The 18,506-nt window shown below is 47.5% G+C and overlaps 1 protein-coding gene across 10 annotated transcripts; it reads left to right on the top strand.

The window, feature by feature from the left end:
- Positions 1-57: 57 nt before the first annotated feature.
- On the top strand, positions 58-18,489 carry Pmf1 (polyamine modulated factor 1). Of its 10 annotated transcripts, none has more exons than XM_047540923.1 (8): positions 58-225; positions 11,727-11,832; positions 12,714-12,814; positions 14,184-14,379; positions 17,637-17,707; positions 17,774-17,806; positions 17,958-18,027; positions 18,223-18,408. In XM_047540923.1, exons 1-8 carry the CDS (start codon positions 68-70, stop codon positions 18,271-18,273), a joined length of 786 nt encoding a protein of 261 aa, XP_047396879.1. In that variant the 5' UTR covers positions 58-67; the 3' UTR covers positions 18,274-18,408. The 10 variants fall into 10 exon arrangements, with proteins under 10 accessions (XP_047396879.1, XP_047396870.1, XP_047396913.1 ...); XM_047540914.1 differs by having other exon boundaries at positions 17,774-17,812; XM_047540957.1 differs by lacking the exon at positions 14,184-14,379 and having other exon boundaries at positions 18,223-18,489.
- The last annotated feature ends 17 nt before the right edge of the window (positions 18,490-18,506 follow it).

Raw genomic sequence — 18,506 nt, 5'->3', positions numbered from 1 at the left:
CACCCAATCAGGAGGCCCAGGTGGGAGGGGCGGCCGCGCCAGTTCACTTTGGCGGTTCGACTTCAACATGGCGGAAGCTGGCAGCGCAGATCCGTCAACGGCTGAGGAAAAAAGGCCTGTGGTGTCGTCTTCGGAATCCGTGTCAACCGGCACTACTATTTCGCGGGTGAAGCTCCTCGATACCATGGTGGACACTTTTCTCCAGAAACTGGTCGCTGCCGGGAGGTAAGGTGGAGGATGGTGAGAGGGAGAGCAGCATTAGGAGGTTTGTCCCCGTCTGAGTGCAAATCCCGCGATTTCGGGCGGGTAGAGGGCGGGCGCTTCCGGCTCGCTGGGCGGGGCGGGCCTGGCGCCACCACTCTGGTTCGGGGTCATTGGCGGAGGCGGTCGTCTCAAATAGCCCTGTAAGCTCCTGATCAGGGAGGAGTCGGGTGATATTTACCTACTGAGGTAACCTGTAGTAGACCCGGAACCTGTAGTAGACCATCCTTCCTCCAGAAAACCTGGTTTTGTCTAAAAGTGTTTGAAAGGAAAATAAGCCTTTGCAGTTAGATCAGGTTTAGATCTTGGCCCATACTATGTGAGCGAGACTTACCCGCCCACAGCCTCGTCTATTCTTCGCCAATCAGTACGTTTCCCTTGGGATCCTTTTGAGAATTAACTAAGCCAAATACATTTAAAGCCTCAGAGAAAGCCGTGTGAGCTATTGTGGGGATGATACCTCCTTCACTGAGAGCTTGGGAGGACTAGACGTATTACTATAAAACGAAACATTTTTTTCCCGTCTTGACTTTAATTTTTTATGAACAGTATTGGACACTTGAAAGGAAGAGTTTTGCTCCTGATGCCCTCCACCCCAGCACATCCTCTCCATCCAGCTCTGTGTCCCCACCACCGCTGTTCTCTGGCCTTATCAAGAACTCACTTTTTGAGACTGGGCGTGGTGGCATGTACTTGTTGACCCAGCCACTCAGGAGGCTAAGACAGGAGGATCACTTGATCCAGGAGCCAGAAACCCCCAAACCCATCTCCAAAACAAAACACTCCCATCTTTATCCGATCTTCCTCCTCTGTTCAGTACTTTATTTTTCCTGCATGAACCTTATGGCCTCTCTTCATTCACAGCCCAGCACATATTTAAGTGCCTTCTCTGTGGGTGCTAAGTATATGATAAATCAGTCGAGACTTCTGTCCTGGATTTACATTCAACAAATAAAAACATATCATAAACAGCACTTGGTAATCAGCACTTGGTAAGATACTGAACAGGTGATATAACAGCCCTGGGAAGTATATTAGGAGAGCCTACTCTGGGGAGGTAACATTCAAGCAGAAACTTGAACATCCAGATGAAACCAGCTTTTTGAAGAACTAGAGAAAGCACTTTAAAGGCAAAGGGGATAGCTTTTGCAAAGATGGTGAGGTGATCAGGTATTTTAGGAACTGGCAGGGGTGTTCCTGGTTACAGCAAAGAAAAGTAGTCAGGGTTTGTAAGCACTAAGGCCCTGGGTTTGATCCCCAACACCACGAGAAAAAAAAAAAAAAAGTAGTCAGGGGAGGCTAGCCAGGCAGGTGACAACCTTATCAGGCAGGTCCTAATTTGCCATAATAATGAATTGGATAAAATAATTTGTAATTGTTTTTATGAACCAGTAATGACACACCATCATATTATGTCCTTGTTTTTTTTATTTATCTCCACTCACTCATTCTTGCCCTCTTTTTTTTATGACTAGAAAGACAGAAAAGGGCCCACGAGTACATGGCCTTGTATGCTGTGCTAAGAAGCTTGCATCCCATGTGGAAGCAGTCCTGAACCAGTTAAACATGTTATGCAGAAGGGCATGATCAAATCTGAACTGTGGACTGGAGAGAGGAGGCAAGACTGAGGTTGGAAGGCTGGTTTGGAGGCTGATGCAGTGATCTAGTGAGAGAACTCAAACAGTGATGGCAGGGCTGGAAAGGAGGAGGCTGAAGAGAGAGAATATCATGCTAAGTGAAATTAAGTACCCTGTCCCTCTAGTCACAAGCCAGGGCCATGGGAGTACAAAGCATGTATACTTACATGCAAATGTAGACATGTACCTGCAGAAAGGCTATTCATTTAGTGCTGCTACTCTGCCCCGTCCCTGACGCCTTTTGCTGCTCACTAAAACGTCGTCTTTGCCTTCATTTGGTTAAATAGGAACTTATGACTGGTTTCCTCATAGACAATGCTCAGTAAATGTCACATTTGAATATACCAGGCATTGAATCCAGAGGGACTTTATCACTGAGCCACATATCCAGCCCTTTTTATTTTTTATTTTAAGCAGGGTCTCACTAAGTTGCTTAGGGCTTTGCTAAGTTGCTGAGGCTGACTTTGAACTTGTGATCCTTCTGCCTCAGTTTTCTGAGCCTCTGGGATTACAGGTGTGTGCCACCATGACAGACTTGAATACAAACTTTTAAGATGTATGCAAATACTTGACCTCCCTCCTCCACCTGAAGCCATTAAATCAAAGAATTTAAAGTCTTTAATATTGCTGGCTGTGGTGGTACATGCCTGTAATCACAGCTCCTGGGGTGGCTGAGGCAGGAAGATCACAAGTTCTAGGACAGCCTGAACAATTTAGTAAGATCCTGTCTCAAAATAAATAAATAAATAAATAAAAAGGGCTGGGGGGCTGGGGATATGGCTCAGTTGGTAGAGTGCTTGCCTTGCAAGCACAAGGCCCTGGGTTCAATCCCCACCACTGCAAAAAAAAAAAAAAAAAAAAAAAAAAAAAAAGGGCTGGGGGTGTAACTCAGCAGTAGAGTGCCTAGTACCATAAATAATTAGACAGACAGACAGATATATACATACATACACGCATTCATAGTTAAATAAATAAGTAATCAATCAATCTTCAATCTCAAGGACAAAGTCCTATACCTGGGACAGGAGTCTACACATAGTAAATGCTGGTTTATTTACATACCAGGTATCCAAAGGGATATTTTAAAGCCCACAGTGATTTCCCCCACAACTCAGCATATTTAAATGTAAATATTAGCTTCAGTAGGAGGGCAAATCCTATGATGTACCCCAGAGTGCCTGGAAGATTATCAGCCATGCTGGGCTGTCAGATCCTGTGGACCCATGCCCCACTGTTTTGTTGGCATCTTTTGAGGTAGAGACTGCCAAATCTGCTCTCTCGGGCTTTAGAACATAGAAATGGGGCCTGGTTGGAGCCTACTGTTTACAACCTGAAGATGAAGGCGTCTGTTCTGTCCTTATAGCTTCCTGGACCTTCTGAAAATAGCCATTCACCTCTTTAGCTACAACAAGAAGGTGAGGATGCTCCTTTTCTATGTTTTGTTACAAATTGGGACCTGCCAAGAGGGGCAGTTGGTTAGAGGTGTTGTTAGTGGGTCTCAGGCTGAAAATCAGTTAGAGAAAACTCCAGAGAAAAGCTGGGTTGCCTTAGGTACCTAGGATAACTGGGCACCTATGCCACAAGAGTGTTGGTCCCATGAGGGCTAAGGGAGCAAGAAGTGATTGACAGTTCTTAAGTTCTTAGAATCTGTTCCTGGTCCAGCCCATGTCCTTCTGGCTCAGTCTTCTGGCCAGAGATGTGCTGGGCAGGATATGATTTGTGTAAAGTGACTTAAAGCCTGCATCTGACAGTGACCAAGGAAAGAGCTAATTGAATTTGTTCATAAATGGTCGAGTTTTTTGTTTATTTATTTTTGTGGTGCCTGGGGATTGAACCCAGGCCTTATGCATGCAAGGCAAGCATTCTACCAACTGAGCCATATCCCCAGCCCGGTTGAGTTTTAATATAGTGGCAAAGGGGCTGGGATGTCACTCAGTGGTAGAGGTCTTGTGTGGAGTGCTCAAGGCCTTGGGTTCAATCATGAGCACTGCAAACAAAACGAAGAAAAAGAAAAAAAAGGGATAAAGCTAGTGGCAAAGACTTGGTGTTTGTAGGAAACAGTTCTTCACTGGAAAAAGAGTGATTTTAATATATAAACTATATCAATGCCACAAAAATACCTCACCATCTTTGAATGTGCAGATGATGCAGGATGGTGGTAGTGATTGGTTTCTGAAGTGTGGGTATGACTCATCAATGTGGTGTGTGCTTCTGGCCTGTCACGCTAATTCTCTCCTTTGTGTGTTTCCAGACCACCTACCTCTATCTCCACTGTTTCTGCCTTACTCAAGGTTATGGTCATCTCAGCTGTGCTTTCTGAAACCACCCTCACTTAGCTACCCAAATCATCTCTGCTTAAACCCTTTTCTACCTCTTCCATCATGATTTAGTCCAGACTGTGTGTGTGTGTGTAGGATCCCTCCCTGCCCTGCAGCGTGTAGGCCATGTAAATTCCTGCTGGCCCTATCATATACCATCTGTGTACCTTTGGCAAACTCCTCTCCGCCACAGCTTGCTCACCTGAGCAATGGGTGTGATGAAAATAGTTCTTGTGAGGATTCAGTGAGTTACTCCAGGTGGAGTGCTTAGAACGGGACCTGGTAGAAACGTTTGTAAGATTACTGCATCTTCACATACATGCACATTTGTGCACACATACCACCCTTCAGCCACACTGCTGAGGGCTTATTACCGGCTGCTCCTCTCCTCTTCTCTGGTCAGTTCCTGCTTCTTTCTCTCAGGAGCTCTTCCCGTACCCACCTGCCAGGCCACACTCATTTCCCTGAGAAGTGATCTGTACCCTCTTTGAGGGCAGGGATCATATTTTCTCATCTTGGTATTTGTACCACCAAGTTTGGCCTGCTGTGTGCTTGGTAAGTACTTATCAAATGAATATAATTATCCTGTTGGTACTTTTTATCTTCATGCTGATATTGATCAAATCAAAAGGTTTTTTCCTTTGGGGAAGTATCCCAATTTCAGATTCTTAATTTTATATTTTCCAGCAGTTTCCAATGGTGGAATGTAAACAATAAAAGTTAACTAAAGGGGCTGGGGAGATAGCTCAGTTGGTAGAGTGCTTGCCTCGCATGCACAAGGCCCTGGGTTCAATCCCCAGCACTGCAAAAAAAAAAGCTAACTAAGCCTAAGAGACCAAATAACCTAAAGACATAGTTAAGATTAATTTTTGGGGCTTGGGATATAGCTCAGCGATAAAGGCCTTGCCTAGCATGAGCAAGGTCCTGGATACCATCCCCAGCACCACACACACACACACACACACACACACACACACAGGACAATTTTTATTTTACCTTATTTTATTTTTCATGGTGCCAGGGATCAAACTCAGGGCCTTAAACATACTAGGCAGGTGCTCTACCACTGAAAAGATTGTTGTTGTTGTGACTGTGATTGTGATTGAACCCAGGGGTACTTTCTCACTGAGCTACATTGCCAGCTTTTTTATTTTTTACCTTGAGACAGGGTCTCTCTGAGTTGCTGAGGCTGACCTTGAATTTGTGATCCTTCCGCCTCAACCTATTCCTTAGCCTCCTGAGTCACTGGGGTTACAGGTGCCCACCACCACAGTGGTGCCTTCCTTTAATCCCAGCAATTTGGAGGCTGAGGCAGGAAGATCAAAAGTTTGAAGCCAGCCTCAGAAACTTAGTGAGGCCCTAAGCAACTTATTGAAACCCTGCCTCAAAATGAAAAATAAAAAGGGCTGGAGATGTGGTTCAGTAGTTAAGTGTTCTTGGGTTCCATCCCCAATACCAAATGCCAAATAAATAAAAATAAAAGTAAGTGTATGTGTGTGTGTGTGTGTGTGTGTGTGTGTGTGTGTGTGTGTGTGTTTTACTGGGGATAGAACCCAGGGCCTCCTCTATGTGAGGCAAGAACTCAACACTGAGCTACATCTCTAGCCATTTTTATTTTTAGACTATCTTGCTAGTTCCCCAGACTAGCCTCGAAATTGCCATCATCTTGCCCCCGCCTCCTGACTCACTGGGATTATGGATGTGTACCACTGCACCCAGCGAAAGATAACTTTTGTTTGTTTGGTACCAGGGTTTGGACCCAGGGGTGCTTAGCTACTGGGCCACCCCCCCAGCCCTTTATTTAATTTTATTTTGAAACACGGTCTCCCTAAGTTACTTAGAAAGCCTCACTAAATTACTGAGGTTGGCTTTGAACTCTCGATCCTCCTGCCTCAGCCTCCTGAGCTGCTGGGGTTACAGGTGTGCACCGTAGCACATGGCAAAAGATAACTTTTTAATAGTTTTACACGGCAAAAGACAACTTTTTAATAGTTATTCATTTTTAATCCCTGACCTGGAGATTCTTCTTTTATTTTCACTAAGAAACATTTCTCTGGTCTTTTCTCCCTTTTTCAGTCCTGGGGCTGCCAAGTATATACAGAGCTGAGAAAGTGGGGAGAAAAAGACTAGACAGAAACGTTTTTTTAATGGAACAGGGCAACTGTACTTAGCAGGTTGGGGTGGGGAGGATGAAGAGCATAAGTGTCTGTCATTTGTATGCCACCCATCTGAGATCTGTCTTGGTCTCAGTGGTTTCAGCTTTTTAGGGTCAGGGAGCCGAGGAACTTGGGAACAGGGAGTGCCGGTCACTGCTGCCCTCTTGTGGGCAACCTGTGAAACAGATGTTGAGTTGGGCAGCAGGCAGGGTCAACAGGGAGGAAGGCAAGCCTTGGCTTCCTTGGCTGATTCTACCCAAACATGTTTACTGGTTGGATCCTGGCCTGTCTTTCCATGGTCCTTTACAATTCATCTGCATATGTAAACCAGCAGATTGATGAACCACCAGGACTTGATTCTATACCTAAATATTTCAAAATTTAATTTTATAAAAGTCAAACTTCCATGACAATTTACAGTCAGTTTTTGTTTTTGTTTTGTGGTTCTGGTGATTGAACCCAAGGCCTCATTCATGCTAAGCCTATGCTATACCACTGAGCTGTACCCTAAGCCCCTATGGTGAATTCTTAGTTGTTCTTAGTACAGTAATAGAAATGTGTTCTCACTGCATTCATAACCAGTGATGTTTTCTAATATCATATTTAAGAGAAAATAATAAGTTAAAATCAGTTTAATATGGTCATGTCAATTTTGAAACTCAGTAATATGAAGCTGGGCCTAGTGGCATGTGCCTATAGTCCCAGCTGCTTGGGAATGCTTGGGAGACTGAAGCAGGAGGATCATTTGACCAGTCTGAGCAAAATAGTGAGACTCCGTCTTAAAAAAAAAAAAAAAAAAAAAAAACCTTAGTAATGTGGTGTGTTTATTTATTTATATCTTTATTTATTTATTGTACTGGGGATTGAACCCAGGGATGCTCTACCACTGAGCTACATCCCCAGCTCCTTTTATTTTATTTATTTTTTAAATTTTTTTAGTTGTAGATGAACACAATACCTTTATTTTATTCATTTATTTTTATGTGGTGCTGAGGATTGAACCCAGTGCCTCACACATGCTAGGCAAGTGCTCCACCACTGAGCCACAACCACAGCCCCCTTTTATGTTTTATTGAGAAGGGTCTTGCAAAATTTCCCAGGCTGGCCTCAGACTTGTGATCTTCCTCCCTCAGCATCCAGATTCGCTGGATTACAGATGTATGCCACTGCATCCAGCTAATAACATATTTTTTAAAAGTCACTTTCAGGGCTGGGGTATTGTGTCTATCTACAAATAAAAATATTTTTTAAATAAATAAAAGTTACTTCTATTGCTCAATTTAGTCTCTTTGGACTCAGAAGTAGAGCACTTGTCTGGCATGCATGACGCCCTGGATTTGATCCCCAGTTCTACAAAAAAAAAAAAAAAAAAACAAAAACTTTTTTAGTTTTTTTTTTTTTTTTTTTTCTTTTTTGGGAGGGGGGTTACACATTTAACCTTTGCTCTTTAGTGGGGACAGATCCAGATGGTTAGCTTTTCCTACTGCTTGGGTGGTTTCTTCATTTGCAGTTGCAACCAAGACACATTTACTCATTATCTGCCTTCCGGGGGAAAGAGACTGTTCTGAGAAGTCAGGTTACTGACACATGCCTCTGAGGGGTGGTGTGAACTGTTCTTGTGAGAATAGTACTGATAATTATAACTAACGTGGAACATTCAGTGTACTAGGCACTCTACTAAGTACTTTACATAGCCAGGCATGGTGGCACATGCCTGTAATCCCAGTGGCTAGGGAGGCTGAGACAGGAGGATCACATTCAAAGCCAGCCTCAGCAACTTAGGCCCTAAGCAACTCAGCAAGACCCTGTCTCTAATTAAAATATTAAAAAGGACTGGGGATGTAGTTCAGTGGTTAAGCACCACTGTTTTCAATCCCCAGTACCAAAAAAAACCCAACTTTTTATACATAACCTCATTTAATTCATAGAGTAATTTTGTGAAGTATAGATGCAGTTATTATCCTCATTTGACCAGGGCGGAAACCGAGACTTATGGATGTAAGAATTTGTTCAAGGACACTCAACTGGTAAGTGGTACAAGTAGAATTTTATCCCAGGCAAAAGAACAGGCAGTCTGTCCTCAGAGCCAACTCACTTACCCAGGGTATAGCTGAGTAGCCTCCTGGTAAACTCAGAAAGCCAAGGCCAGGAGCCAGTTCTATCACAAGGTTAATGGGAGCATTAACAGACTGGAGAAGGACTCCTCTGTCCAAGTAGTTCAGTCCTTGGGGCCCAGGGTGGGAGAGGTGACTGGATGGGTCAGGCCTAGGGTCAGGCAGCTGATCCTTTCCTCAGTCTCAGTCACACATTCTGAGAGGAGTGTGTTATGTGCTACTGTGAATATAACACTGCTCTGGACATCTTGGAGATCCCAGCAACGTTGTAGGGAATATCCCTAACCCTAGGGGTGTTGTAGCCTGTATGAAAAGATAAAATTTACAGTTGGGGGACAAATAGTCATGAATGTTTTCTAAAAACATATCACTTTCTTGTTTCTCTCTGAGTGTTTTTTTCAGTAAATCCACAGGGCATTCAAACCACTCCCAAGTCTGCATTAGCTTTCAAAGAAGGAAAGTTTCAAAAAAAAAAAAAAGAAGGAAAGTTTCCTCTTGTACTCATGGACATTGGTGTCCAGACTGGTTTCCTTTCCTCTTTGGTTAAGCAACATATATTCCCATCTTGTTTATTTGAAAAATGTACATGGTTCTGGGATCCTTCACTTTCATTAAATTTCTTGGTGCTAGGGATTGAGCCCAGGACCTTTTACATGCTAGATGAGCACTCTACCACTGAGCCAGCCCCAGCACCACTTTCATTAATTCTTAAACCATAAAGGAGGCTGTAGAAAAGTTTGCAAACAGCAGGGGTGAGCAGTCTGCTTCACACTTCCCTGGGCTCTGTCTGTCTAAGCTGAGGAGAGATGTGCCCTGCTTAGACCCTCTGCCTCCAGAGTGGGCTGGGAGAAGGAAAAGGATCTCTAGTGTTCAAGCCACAATTACCTAGTTTCAGTTCCAGCCCAGCTTGGTCAAGCATCATGTGTCCCTCCACATTCCTCTCTGTAACCACAGACTGTGGCTGGTGGGGCCAGCAGCAAAACAGATATCTGGGACTGTACTGAGGGTTGAAAGGATGCCCAGCAGCTATCCTTTGAATTGTCCTTTTCACACAGTCTTAGCCTCCAAAGTTGTATTAATATGAAATGTTCCACTGTGACCCAGAAGTGTGCTGCTAGATGCTTACAGCCACCTCTCTGAAAGTAAGCCCTGGTTTGCCATATTTGCCAGTTTTCAAAATGTAAATTTTTCTAAGCTACTGACATGGCATTATCATATACAGAATTGGGAAGAAATGGGTGGTACCTTTTTGTACAGCATTTCCATCACACAGAGACAACATATTAATAACCTCAAGAGCAAATAAAGTGAAGTAGAATGATTAGGAGATAGTATTTTGGGGGCTGTGAGTTTCCTTGTTTTTGTTTTTGTTTTGTTTGGTACTGAACCCAGGAGTGCTTAACCACTGAGTTACAGCCCCAGCCCTTTTTTGTATTTTATTTAGAGACAGGGTCTTGCTGAGTTACTTAGGGCCTGCTAAGTTGCTGAGGCAGAGTTCTCTTTTAAGCTGCTGTGAGCTTGCTTTAGCATGACATTGCTCTTTCTCACTGCCTGTTTCCAAAGCTGTTTGGGAGTAGGAATTGGGTGGGGAGGCCTAGAGAGTTGTGAGAGAGGGAGGCACAGCAGTGTTTCCCTGACCAGGGATGGGATCCTGTATTGGGCTGCAGGTACCTGTGCCATGTTTATGCAGGGGTCCACTAGCCTGACCCACAGTGGAGTCTAAGTGCAAGCTTTCGTGTGCTTGAGTGTTCTTGGTTGGTTTCGACACACTCTGCAGTTCACTTAAACATAGCATCATGAGAGTCTGACACCTCCTCCCCACCTGAAGGAATGAAGCCCCCTGCATAACACTGGCCCATAAACTACTCTCCACAGTGGTGATTGCCACATTCATGTGAGCCTCTGTGTTTGCTGCCATCTCTCCATCTCTCCCTTTCTACTGGCAGCTACAGGAGGGCAATTCCCAGTACCTAGTGGTTAATCAGCATATAGCAGGTACTAAGTGAATTAAAATTTTTTTTTTCCTTTTCTTCCCCCCCCTAGTATTGGGGATCAAACCCAGGGGTGCTTTACCACTGAGCTACATCCCAACCCTTTTTTTTATTTTGAGACAGGGTCTCACTAAGTTGCTAAGGCTGGCCCACAAGGGGACTGGTATTTTGGAGATTCTCAAAATACCATCCCCAGATCAGCAGGATCAGTCTCACCTGGGAGGTTTCTAGAAACTCTGAAGAGAGCAGTGATCTATTATAATAGATCACCTTCTTGCCTATTTTATGTACAGTAAGGTTTAAATAACCATAGTTAGGTGAATCATGACCCACTTTTTTTTTTTTTTTTTTTGAGACAATCTCACTATATTGTCCATTACTGACTTTTTTTTTTTTTTTTTGAACTGGTGATTTAACCCAGGGGCACTATATCCCCAGTGCTTTTTTATTTTGTTTTGTTTCAATTTGAGATAAGGTATCACTCAGTTGCTTAGGGCCTCACTAAGTTGCTGAGGCTGGCCTTGAACTTGTGATCCTCCTGTTTCGACTTCCTGAGCTGCTGGGATTATATGTGTGAACCACCATGCCCAGTATCCAAATTTCTTGAATTCCTGGGCTCAAGTGATCCTCCCTGCTCAGCTTCCCAAGTGCTGGGACTGCAGGTACATGCCACTGAGCCTGGCTTATAACTCTTTTTTTCGCCCTACTATTGGGGATTGACCTAGGGAAGCAGTACTATTGAGCTATAGCCCCAGCCCCTTTTTTTGGACAGGATGTTGCTAAATTTCCCAGACCGACCTCAAACTTGTGATCCCCCTGCCTCAGTCTGCCTAGTAGCTGGGATTATAGGTGTGTCTCACTGTGCCTGTTTCCTTTTTGTTTTTTTGAGTCAGAGTCTCACTAAACTGCTTCGACTGGCCTCAAACTGATGGTCTTCCTGCCTCAGCCTCCTGAGTTACTGGGATGATAGGTGTGTGGTTTTGCGCCTGGCTCATCATCTTTAAGGAGTACTCCCTGAACTCAGTGAGGGCTCTGCTGAGAAAAAATGGGGAAGCCAAATGGGGCACTGGTGGTGGGATTGAACCATCCTATTATGTGAGCTACTGATGAGAGATTTGCATTTATGGTCATTAATAATAGGGCCATGAAGTGGGTAAAGCTTGAGTCCTATAATGAGAAGTAGAGGTGCCCAGGCAGCCTGATGACTGTGCACTTGACCCTCCCCTTTGACTTCTTTTCTTCCTGCCAGCTACCAGAGATTCACTGACTGTTATAAGCGCGTCTACCAGTTGCAGCCTGAGATGACACAGAGAATCTATGACAGATTTATAACTCAATTGGAGACGTCTATCCGGGTGAGTGACTGGAGGCCCAGAAGATACCATTGGCTTAGGTTTTTATGTCTAGATTGTTGGTCCTCTGAGGGCAGTGACCCACCCTCTGCCCCTCTGTCTTCTCAGCCCCAGAGCTGTCTGTCTTCTATGCCTCACAGACTACAGTGCCAATCACTTCTGTCCTTCAAACAATATGAGTATCTTAAATGCCCCTTTCCCTCATTGTCCTGGATTGTAATTATGTGTTTGTATGCTGTCTGTCTCACTAGACCATGTGTGCTCAGCAAGGGCAGGACAGGGTCGTACTCAACTTTGTACCTTCAGCTTCTGGACCAAGGCCTTGCACAAAAGAGGCCGCCTAATAAACAGAATATTGCTGTGAATCCAAAAAAAGGACATGATTCCATTCGTGTCTTTAAGTAACTGCATTGTCTCTAGAGAGTCAGACTCCCATGCTGTCACTCCGGGATGGTCCTGTTAGGATCACAATCTGTGGAATCAGGATGGGTACTGAGAGCTTGGAGATAGGGCAGAGCTCTAGCCTCCAGAGATGAAGGCAGGGAGAGAGGCCTGCTGCAGGTTCTTTCTAAATGTTTGCCATTTTAATTTTATTTTCTCAATTATAAAAACTAAAGCCAGGCATGATGATACACTTCTGTAATCCCACTGACTGGGAGGATAAGACAGGAGGACCACAAGTTTGAGACAGCTTCAGCAACATAGAAAGACCCTGTCTCAAAAAGGTTGGGGATGTAACTCAGTGTTATATCACCCCTGGATTCAATTCCTGGTACCATGAGGGGTGGCGGGGGGAGGGGAGAACAGAAATAAGCCAGAATTTAGTGTATTTCTACTATGGGCTTATCTAGTATCATTACAGCTCTTTCCTCCTTTCTCTTCAGGAGGAAATTTCAGAAATTAAAAAAGAAGGGAACCTAGAAGCTGTCTTGAATTCCTTGGATAAAATTGTGGAAGAAGGCAAAAACTGCAAGGAGCCAGCCTGGTGAGAAAGGGGGCGGGAAGGGACAGCACTTTAGCCTCTTGAAGGAGACTGTAAAACTGATCCCATATCTGAGACACTGGGCTCTTAGCCCCTGAGAGGACCCTTTGACAGGGACAAATAGAAAGGACAAACACCAAACAATAACCAAAAACAATTGAAATGCAGAGTTCCCTCCTGGGAGGAGAGCCCCAGGGCAAGTGCATGTTGTCCAGGGGTTCAGGGAGGGAAGTGGTTTGAGGTCAGACTGAAGAGGCCTTTGAGGGGTCATTTTAGGATTTGCTGGGCCTGTGGGAGGAAGGGGCGGGGAGGGACAGGGAGGAAGCAGAACAGTGAGGTTAGGAATCATGTATAGGCTAGGCTGGCCAGGCATGGGCTTTGATTCGTTTATTCAATACATATTTAGGGAGCACCTACTATATGCTAAATACTGTTTTAGAAGCCAGAGATTTGGCAGGGAACAAGTGACACTCTGGAACTGACATTTCAGTGGGCAGCTTGGTAGCCTAGAATGCCATGAACAGGATGAAAAAGTAAGGTCTCAAGTGCAGAGTGGAGAGGGAGGCCATCGAGACCACAGCAGCTTTCCACTACCTTCTGTCCCTCACAGGACCTCAGGCCAGAGGAAGGAGATACCATTTTTGTGCTCTGTGACCTTAATTCTTAAGAGAGTGAAATTTTACAACTAAAAAGGAATTTTTTAGTGTGGTGAAGCATGCCTATATTCCCATCAAGTTCAGGGCCAACTTCAGCAACTTAGCAAGACTCTGCCTCAAAATAAAAAGGACTGGGTTATGTGGCTCCGTGGTTAAGCACCCTTGGGTTCAATCTCAAGTACCAAAAAAAAAAAAAAAAAGAATTTTTACAAGAACCTGCAGTCATCTCCTCCTTGTGTAAGCCTGCCTCCGAAGACCCTCTGTCCTTACCTTCTCACATCATCCAGCCTCCAGGGTTGGGTCCTCTCTCCAGAACCACCCCATCTGGGAAGGCTTATCCTGCCACAACCCCGACCTCTCCAGCTCACAGCCTGATAGGGTGATGCATAAGCAGGGCACATGTTCACAAGGACAGAGGCAGAGGCTGGAAAGTCACTCTAGACCTGGGGTATTGAAGATGGGGGAGTGTGTGTGGACGAGAGGAGAATGTGGAGTGTGGTACGGAAGGCTCGTGAGGGAGGCTGGAGGCAGTGGGCCGGGGGCAGGGGGCAAGTGTTCCCATCAGGAGCAGGTCTTGGGAGGTAAGTGGGAAAGATCTAAGGAGCCAGCCCAACTTGGGACTGGGGTGGGAATGTCACTGATTGGGTTTGGAAGTAGAACCCTCCTACACATTGTCCCTCCCTCCCTATCCCCTTGGGCCTCATGTGGCCCTTCAGGCGCCCCAGCGGGATCCCAGAGAAAGACCTGTGCAGCACCATGGCTCCCTACTTCCTGCAGCAACGAGACACCCTGCAGCGTCATGTTCAGAAACAGGAGGCCAAGAACAGGGAGCTGGCCAGTGCCATCCTGGCGGGGCGCAGGCAGGTGGAGGAGCTGCAGCTGCAGGTCCAGGCCCGGCAGCAGGCCTGGCAGGCAAGTGTCCTGCCCTGCCTGCTTTCCCTTTCATCTGATAGGCCCTCAGATCCCCAAGTTGTTGACTTTCCCTCTTCCAACATAAGGGACCCCAGAGCAAGCAGGAGGGACTTACAGTCATACGGTCACTTTCACCTCTGCTTGGATGTGTGCAGTAAACCTCTCATCCATCGCAGTAGACAGGTTGCCTGCCCACCCTGGCTGGGGCTGCCTGCTCTTGTTGAAGTCTAACTGCAACCTATATCCCGTGTCGCAACTGCTGAGGAAACGGGCCCTGGGCCCAGAGAGGGCAGAGGCTTGTCCCAGGTAACGGTCATTGTACTCCTCCCTGTGAACATGGACAGTAATGGACAGAATCTTTAAAACATGCACACTGGAATGACTTCTAGAGCCTCAGTACATCTGAAATTTATTGTCTGGCAACAGTGTATGTCCTTTGAAGATGAATTAATTTTCGAAAGTGGCCCCAAGTGACTTGGGATGTAAGGGTTAGAGTGTGATCAAGCTGGACGACACCGGTAGCAGGTGGGGCTGGAGTGATGAAATCGGGTTTCTTATTGGCTCAAAATGCAGTTCCAGCCAGATGTGATGCACACGTGTAATCCTAGTGACTTGGGGAGCTAGGCAGGAGGATTTCAAGTTTGAGGCCAGCCTCAGCAATTTAGCAAGACTCTGTCTCAAAAAATAAAAAACAAAAAGGGTGGGGATGTGGCTCAGTGGTAAAGTACCCTTGAGTTAAATTCTCAGTACCAAAAAAGAAAAAGATTTGGACTCTGCCCCAGGGAAGCCTAGTCTAGGTGTCCCTGGTACCCAACCTGCCATCAATACCTGTTGAGTGTAGAGACTTCTACCTTTGTTCTAATGTACCTTCCTGGGCCAGTGATGGGTCACATTGTCTGTGGGGAAACCCAAGCCTGGAGTTCTGCACAGAGGAGAAAGGGTTTGGTCTCCTCGTAGCCCCATGTGGCTATTCTCTCCTGCTGATTTCAGGCTCTGCACAGAGAACAGCGGGAACTGGTGGCCGTGCTGAGGGAATCAGAGTGAGGCGGAGACTGTGGCTGAGAGCAGAGGGCAGTCAAGGTCGAGAGCTGTGGTTCGCACGCCGGGCCTGGGTGGGCTGCTTTTGAGGACAGCTGAAATGGTGCCAAGCCCCAGGCAGTGATGGAGGATCAGGCCAGAGCAAGCCTCACTGTTGCAGTGCCTTTGAGACTCCCCTGGGGTCACACATTCTACCTTCAGATTCCTCCCATCTACCTAGAGGACGGTGGCCAGGCATGGAGTCAGGTGCCCGGCTCTTTGTCCTCTAGGTGTGGGCCAGCAACACCCCCAGGGCTCTCCAGCAGGTCGCTCTGCACGCCCCTCCCCCCGCCCCCCTCACTTAGGGAGTGTGTTTTCAATTTCCACTGATTGTCCCCTTGCTGACCAGCCTAAGGTCTCTTGCCATGTTCTCCCCACATCCGTAAATAAACATCCTCCACTGCACTGTAATCTGTGAGGATGCTTCCTTGCCTGGCGTCTCCTGGGCCAAGACCAAGCTTCAGTCAAGGGCTTGGTCAGTCCAGGCTGGATGGGGGATTGTATGTGACCATCATACACCAAGGGTGCAGAGCCCCATTTTCACAGAAAGTAGGATATCTGGGTCCCCCAAGGTCAGGATGAGCTGTCAAGGGTATGTCACTCTTCATCCCACCCTACCCTTCTCTTTGACATTTGGGTTAAATGTCCATGGGGGGGGGGCCCCCAGGATAGCTGGGCACTTTGTCTTCTTCTTTCTCCACCACCTTGCTCTTCTCTAGCCAGGGCCACCAGGACCAGAGGAAGGGGGATGGTTTTGGGTGGAGGGCAAAGCTTTTTTCCCTGGTATGGGCCATACCCTAACCCCTGGGACAGAGGCTTGATTGGGCCTGTCTCAGAAGCATTGGGGACAGATTGGAAGATGTCAAGGTGACTCCTGCTTCTACCCCTCCCCCCATAAACAGCCCAAACTTCATCTTCCCTCTGCCCTCTGCACTGTGGAGCTGCAGTATTAAGAATCCAGACACCTTCATCCTGTCCAGCCCACCTCATTGAGTGCTTTGTTTGTCAAGTTGGGCAGATGGGCTTGAGCCTTGATGGGTGTGTGAGTGAGGACACAGGTCAGACAGAGGGGAAGGTGCCAGGCCACCTTTCCTCTCCTCCCTAGACTGACTGGAGGCAGTGGCAACTCTCATGTGTGGGATGGGGTTTTTCAGGCTGGGACTTTCTGACCCCACAAGACAGGCTTTCCTGGAAGACTGAGGGAGGCAGGTCCCTGCCTGAGGCCGTGAACACTGGAGATCTGCATGGGTAGGAGGAGAATCAGAGGGAAAGGAGCCCAGACGTGCATTCCATCTTACACTCCTCACCAGCCCTCCCTGCCAGGGACACAGGGAAGGGGGTCCCTATCATAGGACCACCTCCCTGTCCTGTCTTTCATACCTGGCACTTATAGCCACCTGGCCTGCCCAGAAATGGAGAGGCTGTCCTCACACACCAGCCCTGTATCTGTTGGCTTTGACTCTTGGGCCTGTGCTGCCTGACCCCTTCCGTTCCTGAAGCACAGGGCCCTAACAGTCGAGTTGCCCCACACCACGCCTGCCTTTGATGTCTGCTGGGTGAATAAGGGCATTGCTGGCATGCCCTCCCTATGGTTTGGCTCCTGCCTCCAGGGCAGACAGTACAAATCATAGGCTGTGAGAGAGCTGGAGCTCTGGAACCTATTTTAGACCCGAACCCGCCTTCCTCTCCTGGTTCCCCTTAGGTCCCAGCCAGGACTCAAGCTGAGGCTGCAGGTCTCAACGGAATGGAGAGGGGCTTGGAGATCTGGGACGGCCCCCAAGGAAAGGGGCCAGGGGTGATGTCAAGAGCCTGGGAGTCTGATTGTGACTGCCCTCCTTCATCACTCCGAGGGCCCAGCCTAGGCATTTGCAGCTCCAAGCCACAACATCCTTTGGGGTTTGGCCTATAGAGCCAGGGCAGATGACCCCCAATTAGCCCTGGCAGTTTCCCATGTGCCCCGCCTGACCATGTGGGCACAGCCCCTTCGTCTCTGGGGTGGGTATAAAGAGTGCTGGAGTCTAGAAGAGGCAGACGGGTGCAGTTCCCAGCAGTAGCCCTTGACAGTGCCAACGGACACCATGAGGGCCCTCACACTGCTTGCCCTGCTGGCCCTGGCTGCACTCTGCCTTGCTGGCCAGGCAGGTAAGTACCCCCACCTCGCCTCCCCTTTTCTTCTGCAGTCTGGACACCCTTCTGCAGGCTCCCACTGTCCTTGTGGAGGGAGAAGCAGGAAGAACAAGCTACCAGAGAGGTAGGAGAAGGAGGATGAGGGCCCTTGGAATGGGCAGGGGTGAACTGGGCAATCTTTTCTTTGCAGATGCGAAGCCCAGTGGTGCAGAGTCTGGCAAAGGTACAGGTATGGGCCTGGTAGGGGCTCCTGGCACCCCTTCTGCCCTGCTCTCCTCAGTCCCATTCCCCGACTCCCGTCAGGAAGGCCAGCCTGCTCCCCTACTTGTCTTCCCAAGCCTGGAACCACCTGATCCCTGCCCTCTGCTCCACAGCCTTCATGTCCAAGCAGGAGGGCAGCGAGGTAGTGAAGAGACCCAGGCGCTTTGCGGACTATGGGATGGGGTAAGAAGAAAGGAGATGCTGAGCAGGGCCCTGCACCTATGGCATGTGTTGGGGAGGAGTCACAGTAGGGAGTGGCCTTTATGGGTACAGGGCAGGGAGATCCCTCCTGGTAAGCACTCTGGAGCCCCATGTGCAGCTGGAAGAAGGGGTGGGCACTTTGCATGGGGAATGATACTACTGTGTGGGGCTTCCCAGAGCCCCAGCTCCCTACCCGGATCCCCTGGAGCCCAGGAGGGAGGTGTGTGAGCTCAACCCAAACTGTGACGAGCTGGCGGATCACATCGGCTTCCAGGACGCCTATCAGCGCTTCTATGGTACCACGGCCTAGGGCGGCTCCATTGGCCACGGCAGCCCCTGCTCTGGCTCCTCTCCAGGACCCCTCCCCTCACCTCCCCCTGACCTCTCTGCCCTGCAAGTGTGGGCATCCCAGCTGGTCAAAAATAAAGTCCAGAGGAGGAATTGGTGGGCTATGAGTCTGT

The sequence above is a fragment of the Sciurus carolinensis genome, chromosome 1 (genome assembly GCF_902686445.1).
Source record: "Sciurus carolinensis chromosome 1, mSciCar1.2, whole genome shotgun sequence".
NCBI classification, from domain to species: domain Eukaryota; kingdom Metazoa; phylum Chordata; class Mammalia; order Rodentia; family Sciuridae; genus Sciurus; species Sciurus carolinensis.
Note: the sequence above shows the minus strand (reverse complement) of the source record. Positions and strands in the feature narration are given on the sequence as shown.

What these genes read in the sequence shown, in the direction of transcription:
- Pmf1 (XM_047540914.1), top strand. Translation starts at nt 68, where the DNA reads ATGGCGGAAGCTGGCAGCGCAGATCCGTCAACGGCTGAGGAAAAAAGG. An exon ending in AGAGTCTGGCAAAGGTACAG is followed by an intron (nt 17,813 to 17,957) that starts GTATGGGCCTGG and finishes TCTGCTCCACAG; the next exon opens with CCTTCATGTCCAAGCAGGAG. An exon ending in TTTGCGGACTATGGGATGGG is followed by an intron (nt 18,028 to 18,222) that starts GTAAGAAGAAAG and finishes GGGGCTTCCCAG; the next exon opens with AGCCCCAGCTCCCTACCCGG.